The sequence below is a fragment of the Stenella coeruleoalba genome, assembly GCF_951394435.1.
Source record: "Stenella coeruleoalba genome assembly, chromosome: 8".
Taxonomy (NCBI): Eukaryota; Metazoa; Chordata; class Mammalia; order Artiodactyla; family Delphinidae; genus Stenella; species Stenella coeruleoalba.
This window is the reverse complement of record NC_137154.1, coordinates 100,804,297-100,816,542: the sequence shown is the minus strand read 5'-3', so window position 1 is coordinate 100,816,542 and position 12,246 is coordinate 100,804,297. Positions and strand designations below refer to the sequence as shown.

Genomic DNA, 12,246 nt, shown 5'->3' with positions numbered 1-12,246 from the left:
AGACAACATTTTTATTACCGGGCTGACACACTTCTTTAATACTTTTCCCTTATATTTTGGGTCTATATACTCTTTAATTACCTTTTTATATGACAACAATTCTGTATTTGTTTGAACATTAAAAAATTATGCTTTCTTCTTCTTTTCTCTCAAGTGTACTTAGCAGATATTAACACAGCCACCCTCATTTTCATTGACTACTGTTTGAATCATACAGCTTTTCCATCCTCTTACCTTTATTTTTAACAGCTTTATTGAGATATGGTTCACATAACATACAATTCACCTATTTGAAGTGCGCAATTCAGTGGTTATTTGTATATCCACAGATATGTGCAACTGTCACCACAATTTTTTTTTTTTTTGGCTGTGCCACGCGGCTTGCAGGTTCTCGGTACCCCGACCAGGCATTAAACCCCAGCTGCAGCAGTGAAAGCCCGAAATCCTAACCACTAGGCCACCAGGGAACTCCCCATCACAGTCAATTTTAGAAAATGTTCATCTCAAAAAGAAATCCCATCCCTTTAACTATCACCCTCCTGCCCTCCATCCCTGCTCCAGTCCTAGGCAACTACTAAACTACTTTCTGCTCTGACAGATTTCCCTACTCTGGACATTTCGTATGAGTGGAATCCTCTAACATGTGGTCTTTTGTGACTGGCTTCCTCTCAGCATAATGTTTTAAAGCTTCGTGCACATTGCACCATGTAAGTGCTCGATTCCTTTTTATTGGCAGGTAATAGTCTATCGTGTGAATATGTCACATTTTGTTTATCTATTTGACAGCTGCTGGACATCTGCACTATTTCCAGCTTTTGTCTATTATGAGTAATGTTATAAAGATCTGTTTATAAGTTTTTGTATGGACACACACTTTCATTTCTCTTGGGGGTGTGTGTGTGTGTGTGTGTGTGTGTGTGTGTGTGTATGCACAAGTGGAACCGTTGGGTCATATGACAACTTTATTTATTTGTTTGAGAAATGGCCAGACTATTTTCCATGCTGTCTGCACCACTTCACAATCCCAGCAGCGTACGAGGGTTACAGTTTCTCCACAGCCTCATCAACATTTATTACCCAACTCTTTGATTCTAGCTATCCCAGTGTGTGTAAAGTGGTATCTGACATAGTTTCTGATTTGCATTTTTCTAATGACTAATGACGTCAAGCATCTTTTCATACACTTATTGGTTATTTGTATATCTTCCTTGGAGAAATGTCTATTCAAATCCTTTGCCATTTAAAAACTGGATTATTTTAAATGCTGGAGAGGGTGGGGGTGGGAATGTAAACTGGTACAGCCACTATGGAAAAGAGTATGGAGATTCCTTAAACAGAGCTACCATATGACCCAGCAATCCCACTCCTGGGCATATATCTGGAGAAAACACTAATTCAAAAAGACACACGCACCCCTATGTTCACAGCAGCACTATTTACAATAGTCAAGACATGGAAGCAACCTAAATGTCCATCCACAGATGAATGGATAAAGAAGATGTGGTACATATACACAATGATACTACTCGGCCATAAAAAAGGATGAGATAATGCCATTTGCAGCAACATGGATAGACCTAGAGATTACCATAGTAAGTAGGTCAGACAGAGAAAGACAAATATCATATGACATCACTTACATATGGAATCTAAAAAATGATACAAATGAATTAATTTACAAAACAGAAACAGGCTCAGAGACATAGAAAACAAACTTATGGTTACCAAAGGGCAAAGCAGGGGAGGGATAAATTAGGAGTTTGGGATTAGCGGATACGAATTACTATATAAGACAGATAAACAACAAGGTCCTACTGTATAGCACAGGGAACTATATTCGATATCTTGTAATAAACTATAATGGAAAAGAATATGAAAAAGAATACATGTATAACTGAATCATTTTGCTGTACACCAGAGACTAATACAACACTGTAAATCAACTATACTTCAAAAACAAATTAAACTGAAAAAACTGGATTATTTGTGTTTTTATTAAGTTATAAGAGTTTTTTTTTATACATTCTGGACACTACACCCTTATCAGATATATGAATTGTTGACATCGTCTCCCATTCTGGGGGCTGTCTTCTCACTTTCCTGATAATGCTCAGTGAGCCTAGTAGTTTTTACAACTTTGGTGAAGTGCAGTTTATCTATTTTTTCTTTTGATTCTTGTGCTTTTGGTGTCATGATTAAAAAACTACTGCCAGATCCAAGGTCATGAAGCTTTAAAACTACGTTTTCTTCTAAGAGTTTTATAGTTTTTAGCTCTTACATTTAGGTCTTTAATCCACTGAGCTAATTTTTGTATATGGTATGAGATGGAGGTCCCATGAGCTCTTTAAAGTCTATTAATTTTTTATACTGTTCTAGGTTAGTAACATTTTACCCCAATTAAGCACAAAGAAATGAAAAGACAAGTAAAAGGCCCTAAGTTTTTGAATGAGTCATGATCTAGGAGGGAATTATCAATACTTTTAAATGCCTTTCAGGTTAACACTTCATGACACTTCTTTCCTATGGGCCCTAGGGCGTAGGGGGAAAAATCAACACTGATAATTGACTTTTTAAGGCATAAGAGTTACATTTTTTTTCAAGGTGCACTTAATTCATTAAGCTTTAAAATATGCTTTGGCTACTCTACTATTTCCAAATATATCTTAAGTGAATCCTGATTTTTAAGACATTTTTAAAACGAAGCAAGACAAAGAGGCCCTTAAATCATTCAGGAATTGATTTGCAGCTCAGTTTGCTAAAACGCAGCAAAATTCCACACACACATATATATATATATATATATATATATATATATATATATATGTGTGATTGCCTTTAAAAGGAACATTAAAAACTGGCGCTGCTTCATCCACAAAATAAGAATTATCTCTAATCTTTCTGAGGTTCCCTGAAAGGCATGGATGCCAGGGAACACAGCTTTTATAGTAGTGAGAGTAGAAAAAGTAAATTTAAAACACAGCAATAATGGGACAGTGGTCTCATTTTGTACAAATAAAGGCCTCAACAACATTATCATCACCATCATCACCAACCCCCCCGCACCACCACCACCACAACACACTGAAATGAGGTCAAGGTAACTACCATGATTCGGGTCCATAAACTGACATTTTGCAGAAGAGCTGAATGTTATGCAAATCTATAGGCTAGAAACATAAATCTCCTTATTGCATTCAGCATGTGTGTCTGGTTTTAGGAAAGATCGAATGCCAGGGCTCACACAAGGGTACTCACAGGAGAGAGTTTCTGGATGAGGTCATGGGCAACATGGACAAGGTTCTTGTCTTCATGGAGACATTTCTGAAATTTTTTGCTCTCCTCATCTTCTAGAAGATCAAAATCAATGGCCGCATCCAGTAAGGCCTGAATCAACCCCTTCCAGGATTTCAGGGCTGGGACCTGGGGTGCGACCGCAGCACTGATGCCTGTTCCAATCACCAGCACGAGCTCCCGAGGCTTCTTCGTTTTCAGGCTTGGGAGCAGCTTCCTGAAAAAGTCAAACAAACAAGAGGACTGAGAACGTCCAACAGACACGAGGCACAAAGACCGTCCAAAGCCACGGTTTTCAGCTCTAACTCCTACAGCCGCAAAGATGACAAGCACAGGCTTGATGCCTTTCCAAAGTAGTGTGAGCACGGTAGTGCCAGTACGTGTTGAGAAAGTAATAACCCTACTGTGGAAATCCTAAAGAGCCATCGTAAGACCGATCTTCTCCTTTGTAGTCCTCTCAACCTAAGAAAACCCAATATCAGGAAAAGGTCCAACTATCACCACTCAGTTGAGTTTTGATAACTAAACTATATTTTAAACAAACATAAATTTCAAAAAACATGTCTGATTTGATTTGGATTCCAGAGAGAAAAGAAACCCCCCACATGTGAAATTCCTATTGTTGAGAAATGCAAAACAGGAGATGAAAGAAAAGCCAATAAAAAAAACGTAAGCCCAAAGTTTGTGAACACAAAGACGAAAATGAACATGACTAAAGCTGAGTATGAGATAGTCAAATATGGGAACACATTTGCCTTCGGCTTTGTTCTAGATATCCTCAAGCAGGAAAAAAAAAAAAAAATAGTGGCCAACAAAATTCTGAAAACACAAAAGCCTTACATACCTAAATAAAGAAACAACTATTCAACGGATATGACGGAAGATGGAAAACATTCCTTTCTTCCCGTGATAAACACTGAGTTCTGTCCTGACTTCTGTGTGAGATAATTTTTTGTGTTTTGGTACAAATTTTTGTGTTTTGTTTCTCCATGCCCCCTTCATCCTGAAACTATATTAAAATCTGTTTGAAATCTGTTTATGCACTTTAATTTAAACACATGCTGATGGCATGTGTTTTCCTAAGAAACTGCCCTTCTCGATCTTTTGCTCACATAATACAATGAACAGAAAAAGGATTTGCATGTTGGCATAATGCAAGAAGGGAAAGGTACTTTTAGCCTTGAGAAAGCTGGTTTTGAAGAAACCACCTCTAGAACTGCCTTCCCTATTCCCAATTCCATGAAAAACTCATAAAGCACCATACACATGGAGTCCCTGGCCGCACAAGCTTAGTCTGCTGGGGAAGACTGATAATAGACATTAGAAGCAAACAGTGAAAAATGCATTTCAGTTCAATGGGATCAAGAAAGTGAAGCACACACAAACACATACTTAAAATTTCTAGAAGGGAGGGACTGGCAGATGCAAACTACTGCACACAGTATGAATAACAAGTCCTACTGCACAGCACAGGGAACTATATTCAATATCCTTTAATAAACCATAATGGAAAAAAAAATTTCTAGACGTATTCATAAGAACTGTAAATAGTGGTTAACTCTGGGGATTGAGGAGAACAGGGATTTTTGTTTTCCATTTGAATGTGCTGTACTATTGGAATTCTTTACCTCATACATTGTAGATCTGAGATGTGATTTTTCCAAATTTAAGACTTCCAGTTAAAAGGGAAAAATTTAACAGTTATGTTTCACCTCTGGTTCTTCCTAAAACACTAAATAGTAGTAATTTTTTAAGAAGGCATACATTCATAAAAAGCAGAATAGGAAAAGATGACAAAAATAGGAAAAGTAGACGAAAGAGGTCAATAGATTTTAGAAGCGGTCAAGTAAGAGCTGATCCCCTCTGCAGAAGCTTGGAAATGTTCAGGCACAGCTGAAGGTGGAGGGTCAATTCGCTGCAAGGCTGTGTCAGAAGTGGTCAGAACTCTAGGACAGGAGGCCTGTCCTCCAGAAAGCTTCCACCAGAGGGTTCTGTATCTGAGAACACCGTGCACAGCTTGGGGAGGGGGACTGTGTACATTCTGTATAAGAAATATGAGACTCTCCCCTGCCCCCTCTCCTAAAGGAAGACTCCCAGACGTTGGCAGTCAACCTTACGCCTGCACCTCAACCTCATGGGGTCAGGAGGTGGGAGGAGTTCCCTTTGGGGAAAATGGCCAGCATGAGAGAAAAGACCCACAGAGTCCGGCAGGCTGTGGAACCTGGCCCATGCTTGTTACCCACAGCGAGGCCCACCAGCCACCAAGCCCCTCGTCACACACAGAGTCTCCATTGGCTTTTCAGTGTTTTCTCTTAAATATGAGCAGAAAAATAAGGGTCACCTTACCTTTGAACAAAATCCCCAGCATGAGAGTTATACCCAAACAAACCAGCAGATAGAAAGGAACTTGGGGGAAATAAGAGACAATCTGGGAAAGGGGAGAAAAAATTAAAAGGAAACAGTGACATCCTGACATAGATTTTTTTTTTTAAAATGGCATCTGTGCAACAGAACAGGATGCTATAAAAAAAACTGGGCAAACGAAAAGATTTCTTATTTCTATACAAAAAAGACAGAAATAAAAAATTCATAAGGTTGGGAGATACAACTGAGAAAATCTCTGAGAAAGTAGAATGATAAAAACAAAAGTGATAGAAAGCTGTAAGAAAATTAGAGACTTATCCAGAAGGCCCAACATCTGAATACCAAGAATTCTACAAAGACAGAATACAGAAAGAACTGTAAAGGAAATTATCAAATAAGTAACACAGGAAAATTCCTCCAAAGTGAAATTATTAGTAGCCTGCTTGAAAGAGTTACCTGATATCCAGATTCATATGAAGATGTATCATTGTGAAATTTCAGATTACTGAGAATAAGATAACCATACTTACAAGTTTCTAATGAGAAAAGAAAAAGAGGTCATATAATACAAAGGACTAGGAATTAGAAGAGAGTGGCTATTGTGGCAGGAACACTTAAGATGTTAGCAGAGAATGGGCAATGATTTCATTAACTGTAAGGAAAATGAGTCCGTATCTGAAGTTCTACACTCAGCCAAATCATCAACGTAAGAGTACGATAAAGACATTTTCAAATGTCTCCCAAAACTTTTCTCCTCTGAATCCTTACTAAGGAAGCTAACGAGATGTTTTTCAGCAAAATGAAGGAGTACACCAAAAAGGAAGACATAAGATCCAGGAAACAGAGGATCCAATACAGGAGAGACGTGAAAGGAATTCCCAGGGTGACAGGAAAGGAAAACGGCAGACAGCAGCAATGTGGCAGGCCTGGAGCACAACCGCCCAGAGGGAAGGACCCACGGAGCAGCTTTAAACGTGCACATTACTGACGTGTGTCAGCAGATTAGGAGATTTACGCTCTATCACAGAGTTTGAATTTAAATGGATAGGTTCAAAGAAAACAAAGGAAAAAAAAAAAAAGAGACGATCTTTAATAACCTGGAGGAAAAAATGGACAAGGAAAGAAACATAGTAACACATTAGGCTCAGCTATGAATACTATTTATACAGTCATATAATGTAAATATTAAACCAAAAATTGTGATATAAAACACACTAGGAGGCTGTGAGGAGAGCCTATGGTGTGTTTGGGGAGGGCAGCTGGGGATGGATGAGGGGAGGATTCAGGACAGCAAGCCTAATCCTTACCTTCCATAATTAGAAACAGGTAAAACCCAAAACTAAGAAACAGCAGCACACATACAGTATTAAAAATCTGGATGTAAATATTAGAAGAAACAGACAAAGTTGAAAGTGATTACCTCGGAGGAGGAGGTGAGGCACTATGAGCCTTAAAGAACTGTCTTTTAAAATTATATACATTTCTGACCTTGATAAAAAACAGAAATTAAATGCAAAATAAAAATAATTTTTATATGAAGGCCAATATTAATTAGTGATGCCAACTGGGATGTAGGGTAAGTTCGTTATTTTTCATTATCTACCATCAGTGGTGATTTCCTCTGTTCCTCGGATCCCCTTCCCTTGTTTACCTGGGCTTTTTGGTGGGAGGTGCGCCATCACTCAAGAGCTCCCAAATCTGGTCTATAGCCGAGGCCTGGCTCCCTGTAGAAGCCATCCAGTTTCTAAAAGAGATTAAACAGCACGGACCACAATTAGATGTGTAAAGTATATCATTCAAAATAGCACATGCGTTAAACAGTTTTAATAAGCTGTACATCCTAAAAAGTGTTCTAGAGGTATAACCGGCTTAACGGAAATTCATTAATTAATGTGTCCCAAACTTAAGGAATTAAATTCATCCAAAGGAAAGTAACCTCAAAATTATGACTTTGGAGCTCTATATTGTTATCCAAAGTATACAGATATATGTAAGTTCTGAAAGCTTCCCCTCCCCCTCCAAAACCAAACAAAACCAACATCAACTCATGTCAATTGTTGGCCATCACTTTGTGGAGCCTAAGAAATACCTGCTATTCTCCCATGAGACAGGCTTGGGGAAGACTTTGAGGATAAAAATAACCCACGAGGATTTCCCTGGTGGCACAGCGGTTAAGAATCCGCCTGCCAATGCAGGGGACAGGGGTTCGATCCTGGCCCAGGAAGATGCCACATGCCACGGAGCAACTAAGCCCGTGCACCACAACTACTGAGCCCGCGTGCCACAACTACTGAAGCCCATGCACCTAGAGCCCGTGCTCCGCAACAAGAGAAGCCACCGCAATGAGAAGTTCACATACCGCAGCAAAGAGGAAATCCCACTCTCCGCAACTAGAGAAAGCCTGGGCACAGCAACAAAGACCCAAAGCAGCCAAAAATAAATCAAAAAAAAAAAAAAAGATTTAAAATTAACCCACGGGTAAGTGTGCTAAATGCCCCCAATTATCCTTTACTTTCACCTAAAGAAATCACTGGCTCAAGAATAGAATAATCAATACTAATTTGCTGATTGTTGAACATCCCTTGTTGCTGGACAACTGTGTCCTCACGGGCAGTGAGGCATGACTCTCTAGCTAAACAAAGACTGGGTTCTGAGACACTATGAAGAATGGGAAAGGTATTACCAAGCAATTATATTCAGGTGATAACTAGACAAAGTGAAAGAATTATCGTGCATTAGAATAAGACCAATAAAGAGAAGTTTTAACTGCTCAAAAGTTTACTAAACTTGCTAAATATAAGGACTGTTAATTCTAAAATAGCAATACATTAAATATTGTCCCCCCCAATAACCAGAAGACAATACATATTACCAGAGTTTTGGACTTTTTAAAAAAATTTATATTTATTTATTTATTGTTGGCTGTGTTAGGTCTTCATTGCTGCGCGTGGGCTTTCTCTAGTTGTGGTGAGCGGGGGCTACTCTTCATTGCCGCGTGCGTACTTCTCATTGCGGTGGCTTCTCCTGTTGCGGAGCACGGGCTCTATGCGTGCAGGCTTCCGTAGTTGTGGCACGTGGGCTCAGTGATTGTGGCTCACGGGCTCTAGAGCACAGGCTCAGTATCTGTGGCGCACGGGCTTAGTTGCTCCGCGGTGGGTGGGATCTTCCTGGACCAGGACTCAAACCCGTGTCCCCTGCATTGGCAGGCAGATTCTTAACCACTGCACCACCAGGAAAGTCCCTGGATGTTTTATTACCTTACATTGTCAGTACTTAGAAACCAAACTACTAATAATTACTTGAAGTTTGCTGTTTTATCAGAAAGCTTTTTTCTTCCTTAAGACATTTTTAAAAGTTTGCTGAATTAGTTTTTCTGGTAAAGAGAAGGCTAATTTCCTCAACTCATATTCCATCACACATACTGGAATTCTTTGGTATCATAATCACTTGGAAAATAGGGATTACAAAATCCTAACAGTGAGTGAGGAAGTAGACCATCTTTCCAGTCATATCTTTGGTTCTGTTGGTGAGAAAGCTGGGGCTCAAGAGAAGACAGACAAACTACTTAACTCAATAAACCTTGCCCTACCTTCATAATCATCTGAGATGCTTGTTAAAAGTATATGTTCTTAAAAAAAAAAAAAGTGTATGTTCTTAAAGATAAAGTCTATTAGTTAATTTAAAAGATAGTATATGTTCCCAGGCTCTACTCCTAAATTACTGAACGAGAATCTCCACAATCTTCAGGGGATTCTTATGATGAGACAAACAGGGAATACCTAAAAGAAATGCAAACAATTTCCCCACAATCCAACGTTTTGCTAAATAAAGGATGCACACCACCTGCCACACTCCCTTCTTTTACATGTACACATCACTTATTACAGTCTCACAGCTTCCCAGTTGCCAATACCAAGAGTTAGGAGTTAACTGCCATTAAAATATTTCCATGAGGTTTTTATTTCTCTGAAGTCTACCTATGCTCTAGACTGGAGAAGTCGTGGCAGGAGTGGGAATTTCTACCACATATGCGACAACCCAGCAGTTTGGGGATGTTTTTTAAAAGAACACAACGAAAAGTGTATACGCTTATGCTCTTTCTTTAAATATGGCTCTATAAACCCATCTGCAATCTGGACAAACTACACTCATGTAGAAAACACTGTGTCTTGAGAAAGCTGAAAGTAAAACATAGAGAAAAGTTAATTTAATGTTCATTAAGTTTTGAAGATGGACATCTTCATAATCCAATGTTTAATTCAGCTACTAAACCAGAGTTTTAACTCTTATATAGCGCTTACCACGTGCCAAGCACTATTTACAAATATTAACTCATGTTAACCCCATAACCTTATGAAGTACTATTACTGCCCCATTTTAGTGATGAGAAAACTGAGGCACAGAAAAGCTGGGTACCATAATTCAAACCAAGGCGGTCTGCCTTCCAAGTTCATGCTCTTAATCGCACTATTACAACCTAAAAACATTCTCCAAGTATTAGCTTCTCAGCTTTTTTACCCCCCGTTTTTAATTTACAGTCCAAAACTATCAAAGAACGGAGCTCCCACATTCTAGAAAGCAGATTTACTTGAAATAATTGTGATGCTTCGTAGCGGCTACATGGTTAGGTGCTTTGTTGATGCAATCACGGCAGCTGGCTAAATTCAGGAGCTGAATGAAGCCATTTTTTTCCGGTGATAAGCACTATTTGTCACGTACCTCCCACCACCAACAACCTACCAGAGCCCTAGATCGGTCCTATCATTTTCTCCTGGAAAGTATGCGAGGTCATTCTGCTGGATTCTCTTTTCTGACAGATGGTCAATTCTTAGTGTCAACACCTGAATACTAAGCTTTTTAATTTTTTCTTTACAGAGCCAACTGTTATGAAGGTCCATTCCATCTACGTAATTTAAGAGAATTAAACATGGCCGACAACTCTTGACAAGTTGTTACTGGAATGTTCTCGGCCCTCTTAGGAACTGAGCGAGAAGTAATTCAATATGCCCACATTAAATCTGACCATACATTCATTCTGTTTTCTAACAGGATAACATCTTTTCTTCAGTCTAAAAGATGGCTCATATGATACAATCTTACATGTATACCTCAGTGACATCTAGGCATAAACCGTATCTTATTCCTTTTAGAGTGTTATTTCAGGAAAAGAAAAATCTATTTTACCCCATTGTTTACTCTAAACAATCTGCAGGTACTGCTAAAGAGGTTCTAAGCTAATTGCAAAAATCTTGCACAGAATTCCTAATATGCAGCAACTAGTTCACACATTAATTTCTTTATGTGATCACTATTTGAGTTTTCATTTTAGTGGGACTTAGCAGAGGTGGAAAAAGCTTTTCTGCCACAAGAAAACAAAGGCAATTACCTGTGCCAGTGTCTTCATTACCCCAATTACTGCTAATAAGCCACTGAGAAATCCTTTAAGGCCAACAGAGTTCAGCAAAATAAAAGTTAGACGTTCGGCAAATGCCAAGACAAGTAACCTCATTAATAAACTTTTTAAGGCCTAAGTCTTCATATCAGATAGGATACTTCTACTTTGAAATCTGTCAGCTTGGCAAGAAATAGAATGCTTATATCTGGTGGGTGAAAAAGGGAAAAATCAAGGCAAGTGTTCTAGGAAAAATCCATTAAGAAACACGGAAAAGATAAGAGAAAAAGGATTGGTTATATGAATGAAATTAAGATTGTATAACTAGCAGTTGTAGATTTGAAAACATGAAAGAATTCCAGCTCCTCCTTTCACAACATCTTGGTGCTGGCGAAGATGGCAAAATCTAGCTGCTTTCTTCATGGAGGGATGAGACTGGGGTCTCCCAGCCGCTCTCCTCACGCTGATCCGGGGGTCTCCCTGTGCTTCCAGTGTGTGGTCTTCAGCCCAAACAAACCACTGACATGCCAGAAGGAACACAGAATAATACACTTTCAGATATGGGTGGATGGAATAAAAAGGAGAGAAAAGTTCTAATGATGGCATTTTTGCCTGGAAATAAAAGATCTACAAATGACTAGCTTGCAAAGATGGTACATTTCTTGTTTTAAAAGATCAGTTGTATTTATAGCAAGCTTTCCCCTCTTCCATTAAAAATAATAATAAAATAAAACAGTGACTGAAATAGAGACTGGTTTATTTCTCTATCATAAACATAGAAAAGGGTTAACTTTGTTTTTTAAGGGAAGAGACAGTCATCCCCCGACTTGGAAGAAACCAAGCCCCTCTGATTGTGGCTTTTGGACTAATTTCAACACATCTGTTTTTTTAGCAACTATGGGAGAGGAAAGAAGAAAAAGATAGCCAGTGTAAGGTACTACAAAAGAGCACCCGACAAGCTTGTTGACAATGTAACAAGTTAACTAAAATAGTTTACTAAGGCAGTTGATGAATTCAGTTCTATAATGTAGATTGCAGCCTATTCTATTTGTTTTGTATAAAACAAAATTTCCATTTTCTTCCTTCTCATTCATACAAAGAAATGGAACTGATATATAAGAACTGTATCTAGATGTGCCAGGATGTGATCCCTCTGTGTACCCCAGTCTTGAAGTCTTTCCTCTACCTCTGGTTAACCT

General features: G+C 38.8%; 1 protein-coding gene across 3 annotated transcripts in view; it reads right to left on the bottom strand.

Annotated features, from left to right (window-relative positions):
- Positions 1-12,246, bottom strand: part of FAM118B (family with sequence similarity 118 member B) — a 46,398-nt gene that overhangs the window by 16,820 nt on the left and 17,332 nt on the right. For all 3 annotated transcript variants that reach the window (XM_079928599.1, XM_079928598.1, XM_079928600.1), the window contains exons 2-3: positions 7,307-7,399; positions 3,256-3,508 (exon numbers count right to left, since the gene is read on the bottom strand). In XM_079928599.1, coding sequence (XP_079784725.1) covers positions 3,256-3,508; positions 7,307-7,392 — 339 coding nt within the window. In that variant the 5' untranslated portion in view covers positions 7,393-7,399. The remainder of the gene's footprint in view (positions 1-3,255; positions 3,509-7,306; positions 7,400-12,246) is intronic.